Source organism: Sus scrofa, chromosome 10, assembly GCF_054392235.1.
Source record: "Sus scrofa isolate SSC_HxYL_T2T_F1_AM1 chromosome 10, Sscrofa_HxYL_maternal_Yorkshire_Landrace_v2.0, whole genome shotgun sequence".
NCBI classification, from domain to species: Eukaryota; Metazoa; Chordata; class Mammalia; order Artiodactyla; family Suidae; genus Sus; species Sus scrofa.
Window position 1 is genome coordinate 26,482,078 of NC_139392.1, and position 17,662 is coordinate 26,499,739.

A 17,662-nucleotide genomic window follows, 5' to 3' on the forward strand; every position below is an offset into this window, starting at 1 on the left:
GCTATTTAAAACCAGGGCAGATAGGCAGGGGACAGGAGGGAGCAGCGTGGGACATAAACCAGCTGTCCCTCCTGAGAATCCCGATAAAGCAGATGCCAGCAGGCTGGGAAGGCAGGCTGGTAGTGGGGCAGGGGCAGAAGGTGCTCCTCGTGTCTGGGGGGCGGGGGCACACGGGTGGGGCCACAGCTCGAGCAAAGTGACACCGTGGGTCAGGACGCCATCCGGGCTGCTGGATGCTTCCAGCAGGTGAGGCGGCCTTGGGTGGGAGGCAGGCTCTGCTGGCCTCAGTGAGCACAGTGGGTCTTCACCTGGACCCCTGAGCTCGTGCCAGCTTCCTCGCTGGGCAGGGACTCAACCCACTACAGGACATCAGACACAAGGGAGAACTTCCAGCCAAGAATAAGGATTCGCCTCTGCAAAGCAGGCAGGGAGGGCGGCTAACATTCATGCTACCACGGCTTCCAAACAATGTGAGACCATGACCTCCTAGACCCCCTAGGTTATAGGGACTGCAACCTGCTAGACCTGCTAAACCCACTGAGTTATAGGGACCGTGACCTCCTAGACCCACTGGTTACAGGGACTGTGACCTCCTAGACCCGCTGGGTTATAGGGACCGTGACCTCCTAGACCCACTGGTTACAGGGACCGCGACCTCCTAGACCCACTGGTTATAGAGACTGAGACCTGCTAGACCCACTGGCTACAGGGACCGCGACCTGCTAGACCTGCTGGGTTATAGGGACCGCGACCTCCAGACCCGCTGGGTTATAGGGACCACGACCTCCTAGATCCACTGGGTTATAGGGACCGTGATCTCCTAGACCCCCTGGGTTATAGAGACTGCGACCTGCTAGACCCACTGGGTTATAGGGTCCACAAGGCCAACCTGTAGTTTGGGGGTTTGCTTGTGTGTCCACCACCCCTAGCACAGCACCCAGACATCTTAAGGCCACAGTATGGGGTGAAAGCAAAGGAGGAGGATGCGAGTCCAACTCCTCCTCCACTTCCTTGACCCTTGAAGGCCCCCATCCCACCTGACTCGCAAGAGGGCACGCCCCTCCTCTAGCCCAGCCCGCTCCTCCCCATGAGCCCCTGAACCCTGAACCCCAGATCCTGTCCGTTGGTGGTCCCCACTCTTTGTGGGCAGAGAAAGCGAGTCCACCCACCCCGCTGCATCTCCTCTCACCCAAGCCCAGCCCTCCCCCTCCCCACCAGGAACCACATGCAGGGTCCCCCACCAATGTCCTTGAAAGCGTCCCGCACTTGCTCCTCACTCTCTGGCCCTGCCACTCAGCTGAAATCATCCCTTCCATGGTCCCCAGCGGCCTCTGAGCCCAGTGGCCTGATTCCCACCTCCAGGCTTATCCCCAATCATGTGGCCCCTTCTGGCCGCCAGCAGATCCGGGGCAGGGCAGGCTGAAGCCACATGCCTGCAGCCAGCACCCTGGGGGAGGGGGAGACCCTGGGGGGCAGGGGGAGGGGGAAGGGTGAGCAACTGTCCAGAAACAGGGGGCCCCAGCTCCTGCTCTCCTACTCCCACCCCCGGGCCCAGCCTCACTTTGTGGGCCTGGAATCTCCTGGCATTTAGGAATGGCTTTTCCTAAGCCCTCCCTTAACTGGGTGACGTCGCCTGAAAGCCCAGCCGGCCTTTAAATGGGTCTCATCTGCTTGCATGAGCCTGGGAGGTTCTGGGCATCCGTGGACCAACTGTGAGCCTTTCACTGGCCGCTCAAAGGCGGGGACTGGATTCGGAGAGCGGGTGGCAGTCACTCGGCCAGGGAGTCTAGCCACCCTCAGGCAGCCACACATAGTTGTACTGTCCCCTTGAGGGGAGGGGAGAGAAAACAGATGGTGCTTGGCCAGAATGTTACTGGAAGAAGCAGATGCAAGGATGCTGCTTGCCGATTTGAGCACCCACAGGAGGACAGGCCGCTTGTGAGGTCTGGGGCCTCCAGGCAGGAAGGCGGGCAGGCAGGGCCCAGAGGGTGGGGAACCTATTCTGTCTCTGGAGGGAGCGCAGTGTCACCTCCTGGAGAGGCCTTCTCGCCCACCTTCCCACCCAGTCACTCCCAGGCCACACGCTGTCCTCACACCTGTCACCTGCTGAAATCATCCTGGGCAGGCCTCCATCTTCTGGTTTGCAGCCTGTCTCCATGACAAGAGGGCAGGACCCTCATGGGGCGGGGCAGATCATGAGTGCAAGGGAGTGGGAGTCACGGGGGCTCCCCCCACACCCTGCCCAGCAGTCATCCCTCGGAGGGCACCCCAGCGTGGCTACATGGGGGCACAAAGGGCTCCTCTGTCCGAGGGCAGCAGCTGCCAGGTCCCAGAACCTCAGACCCCCCAGGACCAGGTGGGTCCCCTCGGAGGTCCCCATGCTGGAGGGAAGGTTCCAGGGCACAGCTGTGCCTGCTGGACAAATTCACCTACCAGACTTTCCCAAGTTTAGAAGATTTCGTTGCTGGTTTGAACCCTGAGTTCCTGGCAGGGCCAGAGCCACGCAGCCCCTGTCTCTGGGTGGTGCTCGCCCCACCCCAGCTTCGTCCTCGAACCCTGGAGTGGACCCTCGTTAAAGCTTCAGCCCCGGTAGTTGGTGGGCCCCCTCTACCTCTACCATGGGGCCGGCCACAGGAGACCCATCAGCTGGAGATGGGCCAACCCGGGGTCACTGACGGGGCCCCAAAAGCCTTCTGTCCCCTGAGCCCCAGGATCCAAGACAGGAACCCTCAGACTCACATGGGCCGGATGAGGCTGGCCCTTCTGCCCGCAGGCTCGGGGGCCTGGTGATCCCCTCGGGCTGAGTTCTGAGGAGCCCAGGGGTTCCCAGGGAGCCTGGCTGGGGGCAAAGGGGACTGGGCTCTGTACCTGTGCTCCTGCAGCTGGCCCTAGGGAGCTCCCAGCTGCCACTTGGGACCAGAACTCTTAACTTCATTCTGATGATGCAAAGAAAATGTGTGCACGTGTGTGTGTATCTGTTTACAAGTGTATACACTTGTGCACACGCACAAATACCCCCAACACACACACACACATGAATCCCCACCCACACAAAGCGCTCTGACTGTCACCACACTGATGGTGAGTTCAGCTTGTCTTAGATTCTGGGTGGGCTCAGCATCCTCCTCGGTCACACCAGCCATGATGTGGGGGAGAGGATTTGGGGAGCACTGTTTGGGTGTGTGGCAGCAGGCCTGACACTGTATATGGCAGTTCTGCCCCAAGGGTCACCATGCTAGGACACCTGGGGAGCCACCCCCGAAGTGTGAGGAAGAGAAGGGGCCGCCGGGACAGGGATGATGCCCCCCACACTGCAGATGGTGCCATGAAAAAGCAAGCGTTCAGGAAGGAATCCATTTGAAGGTATTATTAGTCACTTCCACCTGAGAGTGAATGAGTTTATCAGCTCTTTCCTGAGAACAGAGGGAGGGGCACAGGAAGGCACCCAGGGCTTGGCCGGAGCAGCAGGTCAGGGTCGTGCGGGAGAACAAAGCAGGGATGAGGCCCGAGGATGACAGTGTGACGCCTCCAGCCCCGGAGAGCTGGGAGTGGCCCAGGGACGGAGGGGGTGGACCGGCCTCCGAGAGGTACATATACACCAAGACACCTGCTGGGCGCAGACCACACAAGTGACCCTGGGCTTCCCGGGGGACGGCGCCACCCTGACCCTGGAAGGGAGCCAGGAGCAGGAGCATCTCTGGACAGGACGACGTGGATGAGAGCTGTGCTATGCCCAGGCTCCACCATGCCTGCAGCAGGACAAGATCCGGGCACACCGTCCAAGGGTCCCAGGGTCCCTGGTCCCAGGTCCAGAGGCAGAAGGGGAGCAGGGCGATGAGATAGGGGTGCAGCTGCAGGGCCCTGAGCCCAGGCTCCTCACACCTGCGGGGAAGAGGGCTGTGAGAACAAGAGGGGCTCCTGGGCTGAACAGGAGGGCAGCTGTCTCCCCCAGATCTGGCTGAAGGCGGGTGGGGCGCTCACACAGCCAGGGGGAGCAGCCAGCAGAAGGTGCGGCCAGTGTTCTGGAGGTTGGGGCAAGCCTGCCTGAGAGCAGGGCTGTGCAAACGCAGGCCAGGTGGGGTGCAGGGGTGTGCGTGGGCATCTCCCCAAGGCAGCCCCCCCGCCCCGCACCTGGGCATCCAGGGAGGGATCTGTTTTCTTTCTCCACTGGGTCCTCCTGGCAGCGGCCGACTCTTTCTGTACCTCCTGGTTGTGGGCATTTGGGCAGAGACCAAGGGCTCAGGCCGACAGTGACAGGCGAGGGACTCGGGACCCCCAGGCCCCTCCCCTTCCTGGGGGAGGACCCCAGACCCTCCTCTCTGCTGCCTCCTGACCCTCAGGCTTCTCCACAGCCATCCCCACTCCCAGAATGGCTCCTCTGCCGTGATCACTCTGCCACCAAGGGCCCGTGGAGAGAGACCTCGGGAGGGACAGGGTACCTGGGGGTCCCGATCCCCAGACTCCTGGGTCCTGCTGATCCACAGGTTGAGCCTTGATGTCACAACCCCCGAGAGCTTCAAGTCTTCCTGAAAAGAGAGGTTCCATCTCTGGGTCGGACCTCAACCTCACCCACATCCAACAGCTCAGGCCACAGGGGCCAGGAAGGCCCTGCCATCCCCCAAAGCTGAGCGCACAGCTAAGAGCACCAGGCTCAGGAACAGGAGTGGTGGGGAACTCAAGGGAGCAGCAGCTTCTGCCAACATCGATGCCTGAACATACAGAGCTGCCGGCGGCAGCCATGGCCAAGGCCAGGTCCACAGCTTGGGGTTCGCAGACCCCCAGCCTCAGAGGTCTGAAGTCCTGGGTGGCCTGAGCCACTCACCTTCCGGCTGGACGTGGGTTCTTCTCGTCCCTGGCCCGCCAGCTCCTTCTCAAAGAGGTGGCGCTTTCTGGCCACATCCACGGGAGCCACCAGGAACTCAGTGCGGGTGGAGCCGGGATACTTGACAGATTCTGACCGCTGGGAGCAGAGAGCACAGGGTGCTGATCCTCCAGCACTCTGGCCATGGCCCCGCCCACCACTCTGGCCATGGCCCCGCCCCCAGCAAGGCCCGCTGCCCACCTGTATAGCTGTGTGGTATCTTTCCAGCTTCTGGCCTAAACTGACCGAACTGGCTGGGAGCCTCATGCTGGCACTGCGGGGCGGGGAGACAGGGCAAGATACATCAGGAGAGACCCCCTCCACCCCCTAGGGAGACCAGGCCTGCCCCCTCCTCACCGCACCCCTTTGGCAGAGAACATGGCCTCAATCACTGAATGAGACTAAAGTGACTTGGCCAAGGTACAGACACGCCAGGGTCTCCCTGTCATCTCTCGAGCAGCCTATCCACTAGGATGTCCCCAGGAGCAGAAGCAGCTACCCCTCCCTCCCCACCTTCCCCACCCCCACACCACACTCCAGACCAACCCCATCCTGTCCTCAGGCCACAGGACAGTGTACATATGAGATGGCCTGGTCCTGCCTGCCCTGACACCTGTGTCCCCCTTCCCGCACTGACCACCAGCCAGTGGGACACCATGCGTATCACACCCAGAGCCCTTCCACATGCTGTTCCTTCCATTCTGATGCATCCCCAGACTTCCCCCTGGAACCCTCCCTCTAGGTCAAGTCCCTGGATGGGCATCGCTGTGACCTAGCCCCCAGCTCCCGTGGGCCGAGCGGCCGCAGCCACGCAGCTCCAGCCCTCCCTCCACATTCCAACCCAGCAGCTCTGAGCAGAGGGGCTCTCACATGTCTACTGTCCAGTGTGAGCTGCGTGAGGGCAGCACACATGTGTTACCCACCCTGCCCCCGCCCCCAGCTCCACCCCAGGCCTCGCCTGGGACAGGAGGCCTCAGAGGAAGTTCAGGGGCAGATGGACGCAACATGAGGGCGTGAAATCCCCGACGGGTAAGCACCACTGCATCTCAGATCCTGTTTCAGTTCTTATAAAAAACGCACAGTCCCCCAACCACATCCACACTCCGGGGTGTAGGATGCTCGCTAAACATGCAGGCTCCCAGGCACCCGCACCCCGCCCGCCAGAGCAGAGGTGTCCCCTCCCCCCACCGCCTCCTCTGCCTCCAGAGCTCCCCCCAAGTCCCATGTGCTCCAAGCATCTCCTCTGGCCACCCCCCACCGGTCCACGTATCGGGCCTCAGCTCCTTGTGTTGACCCCTGACCTGCGGGTCAAGGCTGCCTCTGAGATGTCTCTCTTGGGGCTCATCTGAAATGAGAAGGAAGGTGCTGATGAGGGGGGGACCCCCAGGGCCCATGGCACCCTCACCCAGCTCTCAGAACACATCCTCCTGCTGAAACCACCCCCATCTCTCTCAGCCCCCAACCGACCCCCATCAAAGGCCCACCCCCACCAGGCCGGGTCAGCAGCTTCTCCTCAAACCCATAGCTCTTCTTGGGGTACCTGCAACCCCCTGCCTCCCGTCTGGCTCCCCACTGGCCCGAGCCCTGTAAGCGGGGACTGGCACTGCCATGAGCAGGCCTCCAGCCTCCCACCAGGGCTTCACACGCACAGTCCATCAAAAACACGAGTGGATGACCCAGTAAGCACGGGAACGGGGAGTGAGTTCCAGAATAAAGTGAGATGACCAGCCTGGGTCCATGGGCGAGGAGGGGCTCTCACCGCAGTCCCCCTGCACCCCTCCTGCAGCCTGGCCTTGGCCCCTGTCCACCTGATCCCACCTCATCTCCTCCTGCACCTGCGGGCATCTGAGGCCCCCTCTCTGCAGACAACCCACCCCAGCATCTAGCCCAGGTCCAAGCTGTAACGGAGGCTGGGTTCCTCCAGGGCCTCACCCGAAAGGAGATAGTCCTGGGGCTGGAGCGGCGGAGGGAGCTGCTGTAGGTGGCCCCGGTGGGCGAGGATGTGTCCACCTCATCCTCCCTGCTGGGGATCTTCACCTGGATGGGGCAGGGGAGTGTCACGCGGGAGGTCTGGGTCGCCCTGAGCCTGAGCTGCTGTAGGGGCCCCCCAGCCTGATCTGCCAAGGGCTGCAGGCAGGACGGTCCAGGCCCCCATCCACTGCCTCTTGCCCATCTGCCTCTGCCGTGGGGTTGGTGGACCAGTCCCAGGCCCCCAGGCAGGGCTTTCCAGGGGAACTTCTAGAAGGATCTGAGGCTTCCCAAGGTCTGCAGGAAGGATGAGGATGTGCTGTGGGTACCAGGTGCTCCCCATGGCACCTGGGTCCCCCATCCAACAGCAGTGGAGCAGGTAAGGATGGAAGGACTGGCCAAGGCCGGCCTAGAGGTAGGAGGACAGAAGACAGGGAGAGGGAGCCAGAGACCACCCAGGAGCAGGGAGTGGGGGCAGGGGCACCGCCCACCTGGAGAGTGATGGGTGGGAGGCGGCCAGCTACAGCCCGGGGCTCCGAGGCGGGGGATGCGGGCTGCTCCTCAGGGCGGGCCCTCCTCTGCCCCTGGGTGATGGACGGGCTCTTCCCGGAGGCTGGCTGCTCCTGGGCCTGCCCCGAGGCTGCTGCCCTGGTGGGGGCCGGCTCTGGCCCCGAGGCCAGGGGCTTCTCAAAGACCTCCGCCTTCTCAGACACGAGTCTCTTCTCCGAGCCCCGCGTCTTCCCTGGGGCGGGCAGCTTCTCTGAGATGCTTGCTTTTTCTGAGAGGGATCTCTTTCCTGAGACGGTTCTTTTCTCCAACACGGCGATCTTCTCCAACACAGACACTTTCTCAGGGCCTGGGGACCTCTCGGAGACGGAGACTTCCTCGGAGTCTGGGCTCCTTTCGGGGCACGTCTTCCCTGGAGCAGCGGGCTTCTCCGAGCCCCACTTCCTGCCGCCCGATGGCTCCTTGCCCGCGCTCTCCTCCTCCCGGGCCCCGGAGCCCCACCGCTCCCGGCTCAGTGTCCGGTGAGGCGGCAGCTCCACCTCCTTCCTGGGCACCAGGGGCCGCTGCCCGGCCTGCCCAGCGCCCTCGCTGTCCCCCTGCTCTGCCTCCAGCTGCTCCCGGACGGGAGCCTGTGCTGCTTCCACCAGCCGCTGCCTCTGTCTCCGCTCTTGCCGCGTCCTAACGACAGTGCGCACGTCCTCGTTCTCATCCTTGGAGTCTGGGGGGGGCGGCTGCTGGGGTATCTCCGCCTCCTCCACACTCGGCAGTCTGAGTCGGAAGGTGGGAGATGAGGTGAGAGCCAGTCAGAGGCCATCAGAGAAGGGAGTGACCCTGGGGTGCCCCCAACCCAGGGAAGATGCCCCTGGGGCCGCCCTCCCGGGAGGGGTCAACGAGAGAACCATGGCCTCCCCCCACCACCTTTTATCTGCTTTACATATGGGGCTTCAAAGGCTTCCTGGGGTCCATCAGGGACCCAGGACAGGGGTGCCCCCCCTCAGCACCTCTCCGGGGCCGGTGGGTCTGCATCCAGGGCCGGTGGGGCTGCCTCGTCGTCGGTGGTGGAGCTCAGGTTGCGGTGCCGCCGCCTCCGCTCCCGCTCTTGCTCCTCCTCATCCTCCAGGGTCCATTGCCTGGCCAGGCTGGAGGGGGAGGGCAGGGGGTGGTCAGTGCGGCATAGCAGAGCCCCAGCCCCCACGGCTAGGACAATCAAGACTGGTTCCCACATGGCCAATGTCCCCCCCACGGGGGGAGGACACTGGGCTGGACTTCTCCTTGGACCCCAGTATGGGATGTGGGGCCCCCTCCGAGTGGGGGAGGGATGTGGGGCCCACTCCCTGGGAGTGGGGAGGGGCAGGGACATGGGAGGGGGGCCGCTGTCCTACATGACGGAGGTGGGTGAACTTGACAAGGCCCCTTCTCTGGTCAGGGTACTCGACAGCCCTCGCAGAAATGCTGGCAGTTACTCAGGTCCCCACAGGAATTCCTAGCTCCCAAACCAGACCAGTTACACCTGGAAGCGAATCCAGCGTCACCCTCCCTCACCCCCCAGGAGCTCCTCAAGCCAATGTTGCCTTCGAGGACCAGCTCTCATGTGCCCAGGACCAAGGGGCACACCCTTCTTTGGGCTCTGCCCCCCCCCCACCTTCATCTACAGGACCCGCTGGGCACTCACAGCCCCCATCAGGCCCCCAGCCACTTCCTTCAGCATCACCCACCCAGCCACCTCCCATACAGGCACCCCTCCTGGTCACCCCCACTTCCCCGTCCACCTCCAGCTGTCCTCATCCACCTATCCTGCCACCCCCAACCCCCTTCCTGCATCCGCCTACCATCCCAACCAAAGAGCAAATGTGCTGAGGACTGGGCTGGGCCAACACCCCCCCACCACTGGGAACTGTGGGTTCACAGGCCAAGGCAGGGCCCCCGCCTGGGGCACCTGGCATCTAGCAAGAAAGAGAAGCGCGTCCCCCGGGAACCTCCCGCCAGAGCTTGGTGGTGGCCCTGCACGGGGAGGGATGGTCACTGCCAGCCAGGAGCATCAGGAGGTCCCAAAAGAGGCTGAACCTGGGCCAGACCTCGGGACAGGTGATGAGAGCGGCTGGAAGAAGCCGGCGGTGAAGAAGGAGGTTGGGGAGACGAGCAAGCCTAGAGGTCAGAGGTAGGGCTAGTTGGGGTAGAGCACAGGAGAAGCTCTGGGCTGCAAGGGGGGGGGGGGGTCCCTGGGCCTCCTGCGAACCGCCCCCCTCCCCCTCCGAACACCAGTGCTGTCTGGGGCCCAAGGCCAAAGGGTCTGGAAAAAGCCGCCTTCTCCTGTTGCTGAATCTCAGCAGGGGCTGTAAGGCCCCTCAACCCCCGCAGGGGCCAAACTTGCTGCCCAACACTATCCCTCCCACAGGGACGCACAGGCAACCCAGCCTCAGTCACCTCCTCCCCCCTCAGTTTCCTTTCCTAAAAGGAAAGGAGGAGCCACACAATGGCCCTGAGACCATTCTTCTCCCCCAGGTCCAGCATCGCATCCCCTGGCCCGATACTCACTAACACACATTTTGGAGCACGTCTCTGGCATGCAGCGCAAAGGACACCCACAAGGTGTTGGGGTAGGGGGATCAGACAGGGAGCAAGGAACCCGCAGTGAACAAACGTCAGGAATGGACAGAAGACAAGACAGGGCTGTGCTGGGGGAGGGGAGACAGAGCAGAGGCCTGGGGACCAGGGAAAGCAGGTGGGTTGTACTGCACTTGTGGGGAGTCCCTGGAGCCGCACATGGGTTATTGCATTGATAGGAGCTATTGCACTGAAACCTCTAGGCTGCAGTATAAAGAACTGCGGGGCAGGGGACAGGGGTCGGCGGTGTCAGGAGGCTCCCGCAGTTTCCCAGGTGGGAGCTAAGGCAACATGAACTGGGGTGGTGACAGACGGATGGATTCAGGACACATCGTGAAGAAAGAGCCAGCAGGGTTTGCTGCTGGGCTGGATGGGGATGAGGGGCGAGGAAACAGGAAATCAAGGAAACCTAGATTTGGGGGGTTGAGTGATTCCTGGTGCTGCTCTTGGGGGGATGGGGGCAATCAGGAAGGAACTGAGAGGTCGGGGACAGTGGGAGGGGAAGGAGGAAAGGGGAGTGAGGGGGGCACGCGGACCCCCACCAGGCCAGGGAGCTGCAAAGGCGCAGGAGGGGTTGACCCGGAGGAGGAGTTGGTCCGTCCACACCACTGGGAGGGCAGGGCCACCAGGAGGCACTTCCGGAAGGGATCAGACAAGAAAGGGGCCCTGCTGACAAGCAGCAACTGTGCTGAGAAGGCTTAGGGGGAAGAGCTGCTAAGATGGGACAGTGCCTGAGGATGACGGGGACGGGGACGCAAAGACTCTGCTTTTACAACCGGATGTAATTTACAGATAAGGAACACACGGACCTTAAGTCAGGTTTTCTTCTTAAAGAGGAGCAGAGAGGGTAAGAGAGAAGTGAAAAGAAAGTGAAGGAGTTGCCCTGCAGGGAGAGAAAAGACTCCGGACCAGGGCGCCCCCACACCCCAGAATGCACGCACACACACGCATGTGCACCCTCGGAGGGCAGGGCCCCGTGGAGTTGCCAGGTCTGTGCCTGGATAAGTCGGGGAGCCAAGGGGGAGCAGACCCTAGGCCCCCACAATGCAATCTGCCCATCGTCCATGGAAGGCAACCTCGAGGCACCTCCCACGCCGAGCCTCAGGGTGGCTCTGCGGGGGTGCGGGGAGGGACCTCAGTGCTGCCTGCTTCGCTCAGGTCCTCTCCCATCTTGGGGCGGAGGCCCCACTCCAGGGCCCCTGGTCTCGACCACAGATTTAAACCAGATTCCCTGGGACCTTCGTAACCCCTCCCTCCCTCCCACTCCACCCCTACACAATCCCTGCATAGGCGAGAGGCCCCCAGACACACCCGCAGCCGGCTGGGCCGGGGCCTCTGGGATTCCTTGGGCCTGAGCAAGCCCGTTCCCACACCGGGCACTCAGCCCTCAGGGGAGCTGCTGCTTTGTTCCCGGGACCTGCGACGTCCTGCATGGCGTGTGATCTGTCAGCACCCCAGTCTCCTGGAAGTGACTCACTCCTAGGCAGGTCCGCGCCCTGAGGGGTCTCAGGGCCAGGGCGCAGGAAGTGGGACCCCGGTATCCTGGAGTGTCCCCCAGCTTGGCACCAAGACCCCAGCACTCCCCCGAGTGATGTGGTCACCCTCCCCCACACACACCCCCAGAAAACTGTCATCTCCATCAGCCAAGAGCTGTTCTGCTCAAGATGAGGAAACGGATGGACGGATGGACAGGAAGGAGGGGCAAGGGTCGGGCTCCTGGGGAGGCAGCGAAGCCCCAGGAAGAAACAGACGATAATCAAGCATCCAAACCTGCTTACCATTCAGGAGCTCAACACACAATATTTGCTGAACATGGTGAGCAGTAAATGAATGAATAAAGGGACAAAGGAAGAAAGGAGAAATGAAGGCTTCAGCCTGTGCTTAGGACTAGGCTGGGTGCTGTTCCAAGCAGGGCACAAAACCCTTGACAAGAGGTCCTGACAAACTTTGGGGGGGGAAGGAGGGGTTATCCCCGTTCTGCAGATGAGGGCTCTGAGCCCTGTAATATGTTCCCCAGATAGAAGCTGATTGAAAAAAGGAACTACAATCCCAGGTCAGCCTCTGGAGAGCCCTTAACCACAGGCCCAAATGCTGGAAGCCCGCAGCTGAATAGAGGGAGGAAGAGGGAAGTTTGAGGGGGCCTCGGAAGATGTGCAGGCCCCCCCCAGCACAGGCCTGAGCTCATGGTACAGCCCAGGAAGAAGGTGTGGGGAGCCCCAGGGCCAGGCCAGGGGGACCCTGTAGGTCCCAGGCCCCCAGGAGCCCCAGCCACTCTCACCAGGTGATGCTGCAACCTTGGGCGGCTGCCCCACCCCCTCCCTCTCCACCACCCTTCCCTCCACATCCTGGCCCCGCTCTGGGGACACACACCCCTCCCTTTGCCTCCATGCAGGACGACCCACCTCCCCCCAAGATCCGGCCCTCACCAGCTCCATCTTCAGAAGAAGGGCCCTCCTCCTCCCTGAAAGTTCTGGAAGGCCGTCAGCCCTCTGCTCCGAGGAGAGCTGGTTCCGCCCCCTCCCACGGGCATCCTTCCTGCTGGTCCTTCCTTCTGCAGCAGCTAAGGGTAGGCTCACCCGGAGAAGTTTCCTTCCCCAGTGAAACCACGCAGTGCAGCTACTATCTATGTAGAGACCAAAGCTCAGCCGCCCTTTAAAGCAGGAAAGGTGTGAAGGCTGCCCCCTAGCGTCCTCGGAGCCCTGGGGCTCAAAGAGCAAATCTGCCAAGTTTGGAAGGAGAGAAAAAAAGCCAGCTCCAGAAAAGTGGCTCAGAAAAGCCACCGGGCTAGGAGTTGCAGCTCTGACTGGCCACCTGACCCTGGGCCAGTCTGCAGCCCCTGAGGGGGGACAGGCCTTCTGCATGACGATGGGTCACAGTGGGTGTCGGCAAGGTCCCTTCCAGCCCTGATGGTCCAGGGTAAGGTGTCAGGGAGAACCAACAGCTCGGGAGGCGGGAGAGCAGGGCAATGATTAACCCCTGTCCGCTTGGCCTGGGCGCTCCAGAGCCACCCTCACCCCCCGCAGACAGGCCCGCCCGGCCTCACCCGTCATCAGCCGGCCCAGGGAGGAGAGGGCAAGGCCGCTGAGCAGGGCACCGGGCCAGCCAGCTCACCACCGCCCCCAACCCTGGGGGCTGGAGCCCTGAATTCCTACTTGGTGCCAAGGATGGGCTGCAGGCTGGCCCTCAGCTGCCCACCCGGACCCTGTCTGGGGCCGCCCTCCTCAGCCTCCCAGGCAGGGTTGACAGTGATTCACAGCCCTGCCCTGCTGCCAGCTGAGGCTTGTTCCCCGGGATCAGGGAGGGAGGGAGAGTCCGCTCCAGGTGCCTCATCGGGGTGACTCTTGGCAACAGCTGTGTCTGCCTACAGGGCTGGGCAGGGCTGGGGCCCGAAGGGAGGCCGGGGCTCTGCGGCAGGGCTGGTCCTCCCTCGCTGCCCCAGCTGCACCCCTGCAGCCACAGGGACCCAGACCATCGGGGCAGAGGACCAGCTAAGACCAGCCCAGTTGCCACTCAGCACATACCACCTACTTGCAACCAGGCACATCTCAGACACAGAGTCACACACACCCCAGCAGACGGTGGGCTCCCGACTCAGTTGTGCCTGCTTTGTGCGTTTAACCCGATGCCCTGCATGGTGGTCTTCAATGGACTTCCAAGGCTCAGACCCCGTGTCAGAACCTTCCGCCCACCAACACAGGGCCCGCACATGCGTGCACGCACACGCACAGCCCGAACAGACACTCCTGCCTCAACCCTGGCACAATGACCCACACACAGAGTCCAAGGCCTTGACCCCAGCCCCACCCTCAGCACAGACCCTCCCTGGGTGTGTCCAGCCTCTGCCCAGCCCCAGTCCAGAGCACCAGGCTCCTCCTTTCCTGGGGGGGGGGGGCTTTCCCCTTTCTAGCACCCCCTGCCCTGGGCTCCTGAGCATGGGGGTGACTAGGTGACTATGCTTCAGAGCAGTGAGCTCTGAGGGTCCAGGGAAGACAGGGCCTGGAGACTGAACTGAGCTGCCATGGGGAGGCCAGGCGTCAGAGCCTGGGGAAGCTTTGGAGCCCTGGGGAGGGAGGGAGCAGGAGAGCGAGAGCACCTGCACCTGGACGGGGAAGGCCTTTGAGGGGCTGGTCCACAGCAGCAGAGGGGCCCGGCCTCACCAAAGACCCCAAGATTGAGCGCCACCTGAAAGGGGCCCAGGCAGTTTCTACCTGGCAGGAGCCTTCAGGGTCAAAGGAGTGGGGACCCAGCTCGATCCATCTACTGTGTGAGCCTTGGTCTCCTGAGAGCCAGTGGGGGTGGGGGAGTGGGGGGGACCCGAGGTGATAATGCTTGCTTGTGGGGGCCCCACCCGCAGGAGGGGTGCTACCTCCCAGACACCCCCCTTCTCTGACCCTGACAGGAGTCCACTGGGCAGGGATTAGACCCCCAGTCCCTGGACCCTTTGAAAGACCAGCTCACAAGTAAGGACAAGTAAGCCCAGAGGGGGACAGCAACTCTCCTGAAGTCACCCAGCCCAGACAGCACCCCAAAAGGCCACACTCGGAACCTGAGCTTCATCCGTGGGCTCTGGTCCTATTCTGCTGACCCTCCAAGGCCACGGCTGCCTGGCACTGCGCCTCCCTCCTCCTGGCCAAGGGGGCCACTCACAACTCTGGGCAGGACAGCCCTCCCCAGGCACCCTGCTTGCGTCTCAGTCCCCAAGAGAAGGCAGGAAGCGATGGGGTTGCCAGCACCCCTGGGGGGCCCCAGTTTGGCCCCCCACTCTGTCGCCCCCGAGGGCGGCCAGGGCCCCCCGAGGTCGGGAGAGGCCGAGGGCTCACCTGGACAGCGTAGCCCAGCTCTTCCTGCTGCCGGACATGCCGCCGGAGCCCGCGCCCGCCGCGTGCGTCGTGTCCGCTCGGCGCCGCCCCGTGCGCGCCCCGCCCGCCGCCGCCACCGCCGCCGCCGCCGCGGATCAGGTAGGCTCACCTGGCCTCTTATCCCACCGGCCGCGCCCCGCGCAGCCGCGCGCCGCCAGCCGCCCGGGATTGGCCTGTGGGTGGGGGCGTCGCAGATGAAGCCGCCCCGGTCCCCGCCCCGGCCGCGCGCCCAGGACCGGCCGCCGCACCGATGGACCGACCGACGGACGGATCGGCGCCCCAGCCGCGCGGGGCGGAGGCGGGGACTTCCTGCTTGGAACCAGTCGGACCAGCCCGCCAGGCCGCCCCCTCCCGCAGGTGCCACGGCCCCGGGCTGTAGCCCCGGGTCAGGCCCGCTCTCCGCCCGCAAACTGGCTTGGCCCCGGGAAGCCCGGGCGAGAAGCGGGCGGGGAGGTGGAAGCCTGGCTCAGGGCGGGACCGACCCCGGCCCACAGCCCCAGGTCCGGGGAGAAAGCAGGGCGCGCTTCCTCTGTGCTGCGCGCAAAACTGCTGGCACGCCCCGTGCAAAGCCCGCCCCTCCGCAACGGGAGCTTCGGCTGGGTCCTGCAAACACTGGAGTGCCCGCGGCTCTGTAAACGCAAAAGCGCTCTCGCTGGCTGGTCTGGACTTTGCGCTGGAGGGGCCCGGGTGTGGACCCGGCGGAGGAGGCGCGGCTTTTCCCGGAAGGGAGCAGCGAGCAGAGAGCTAGCCCTAGAGTTTTGGAGCAAGTGAGCCAGCATCAGGGACACCCCCTGGCTCCCTTGAAGGGCCGATGGGTGCCCATGCTTCCTGTCCGGGAGCTGGCCTCAGGAGGACCAGGCAGGGTCAGCAGCTGAGCAGGGAGAATCTTATCTTTCCGATGCATCAGAACTACAAGGTCAGCAGCCACGGCTCCCTGTCCCAGAGGAATGAGATGCAGCCCAGGCACCAGGAGGAGAAGCTGGGGGCGGGGAGCCGGTCTGCCAGCTTCCTGCTGGGCCTTGCTGGCCAGCCTGGCCTCCTTGTGGCAGTGAAATCTCCCAATGAAGGCCAAGCTGGCTGCTGAGTAGAGCCCAGGACACAAGCGCACACACGCACACACAAACCTAGCCTGCTAAGGCATCTCCTTCCCCAAACGCCCCCTCCTCCAGAGAGCCTTCCTTCTTGGCCAAAGGAGATGAGTGAGGTTTTATTGTTTTGGGGGTTTTTTTGTTTTGTTTTGTTTTTCTTTTTAGGGCCTCACCTGCAGCATAGGGAGGTTCCCGGGCTAGGGGTCTAATCAGAGCTGTAGCCACGGGCCTACACCACAGCCACAGCAACACTGGATCTGAGCCACATCTGCAACCTACACCACAGCTCATGGCAATGCCGGATCCTTAACCCACTGAGCAAGGCCAGGGATCGAACCTGCAACCTCATGGTTCCTAGTCGGATTCGCTAACCACTGAGCCACGATGGGAACTCCAGGAGTGAGGTTTAAGGAATGAGAGCGGACTGGGGGCCGGGAGATCACGCTTTGAGCTCTGCCATGTGTGAACCACATGACTTGGGGCAAATGACCTTCATCTGCGTAGTGGAAATAATGAGACTTTGTCCAGCTTCCTGCCAGGCTGTGGGGATCAACTGAGTCTGATGGTGAGTGTTGGTGACACTGGGGTAGGCAGTGAGACGGCTGACAAAGGCCCTGCAAAGGCCAAGGCAGGCTGTGAGCCCTTGGCTCTTCCAGGGAAAGAGAAAAAGGCAGTGGCAATAATGCATGTCCCTGGATGCTGGGCTTCTGGGCACTTCCTGGGGGACTGCTGTCACTGGGGACCAAGACAATGTTCTTCCCGTGGTTTGTCAGTGGTGACATCTCAACTGAGAAAGGAACCAGCCTAGTCCTTTGAAGCCTGGCCCCTCTAGGGACATTTCCAGAGGCCAGTGGACAATAAGGACTGTCTCTAAAACCCCAGCCTCCAAGAGATCCCGTCATGACGCAGCAGAAACGAGTCTGACGCAGAACCATGGGATTGCAGGTTCGATCCCTGGCCTCGCTCAGTGGGTTAAAGATCGGCATTGCCGTGAGCTGTGGTGTAGGTTGCAGATGCAGCTCGGATCTGGCGTTGCTGTGGCTGTGGTGTAGGCCAGTGGCTACAGCTCCGATTAGACCCCTAGCCTGGGAACCTCCGCATGCCATGGGTGCAGCCCTAAAAGACAAAAAGACAAAAAATAAAAAATAAATTAAAAAAAATAAAACCCCAGCCTCCAGCACCCTCTCCATGGCTGTAACCCCAAAGACAGGGAAGGCTGACGTGCAGATGATCTGGAAGTGAGGGAAGCATGTGGTGTTAGGACCCCAAAGTTCAAGGGCAGGCCTTGTGCACTTACTGGGCACTTTTCAGGTGCCAGGCACTGTGCTTGGTGCTGTAGGGCCACAGTTTCCTGAGGCTGCGGTAGCAAAGTCACAAACTGTGTGGCCTGAAACAACAGATTTTCTCACCGTTCTGGAGGCTGGAAGTCTGTCGGCAGAGCCATGCTCCCCCCGGAGGCTCAGAGTAGGACCTTCCTCGCAACCTCCTAGCTGCTGGTGGCGGCCAGCAGTGCTGGCATCCCCTGGCCTGCAGCTGCACTACTGCAACATCAGCCTTTGGTCCTAGGGACCCCTCCCTGTATCTCTGTGCCCTTGTCCAAAGATCCCTCTCCTTGAAAGAGCTCAGTCTTTTTTTTTTTTTTTTTTTTGGTCTTCTTGCCTTTTCTAGGGCCACACCTGCGGCATATGGAGGTTCCCAGGCTAGGAGTCAAATTGGAGCTGTAGCCGCTGGCCTACACCAGAGCCACAGCAACGCGGGATCCAAGCCACGTTTTC

General features: G+C 62.4%; 1 protein-coding gene across 2 annotated transcripts; it reads right to left on the reverse strand.

The window, feature by feature from the left end:
- Positions 1–3,352: 3,352 nt before the first annotated feature.
- On the reverse strand, positions 3,353–14,820 carry LAD1 (ladinin 1). Of its 2 annotated transcripts, XM_003357674.5 has the most exons (10): positions 14,761–14,820; positions 8,338–8,475; positions 7,321–8,104; positions 6,794–6,898; positions 6,163–6,206; positions 5,063–5,135; positions 4,823–4,960; positions 4,440–4,526; positions 4,132–4,206; positions 3,353–3,882 (listed from the first exon to the last, which is right to left on the reverse strand). In XM_003357674.5, the coding sequence occupies exons 1-10, from the start codon at positions 14,796–14,798 to the stop codon at positions 3,877–3,879; spliced, it is 1,488 nt and encodes a 495-aa protein (XP_003357722.3). In that variant the 5' UTR covers positions 14,799–14,820; the 3' UTR covers positions 3,353–3,876. The 2 variants fall into 2 exon arrangements, with proteins under 2 accessions (XP_003357722.3, XP_005668054.3); XM_005667997.4 differs by lacking the exon at positions 4,132–4,206.
- Positions 14,821–17,662: the final 2,842 nt, after the last annotated feature.

What these genes read in the sequence shown, in the direction of transcription:
- LAD1 (XM_003357674.5), bottom strand. Translation starts at nt 14,798, where the DNA reads ATGTCCGGCAGCAGGAAGAGCTGGGCTACGCTGTCCAG. An exon ending in GACCCACCGGCCCCGGAGAG is followed by an intron (nt 8,105 to 8,337) that starts GTGCTGAGGGGG and finishes CTTCCGACTCAG; the next exon opens with ACTGCCGAGTGTGGAGGAGG. An exon ending in TCCCACCCATCACTCTCCAG is followed by an intron (nt 6,899 to 7,320) that starts GTGGGCGGTGCC and finishes TGCCCCATCCAG; the next exon opens with GTGAAGATCCCCAGCAGGGA.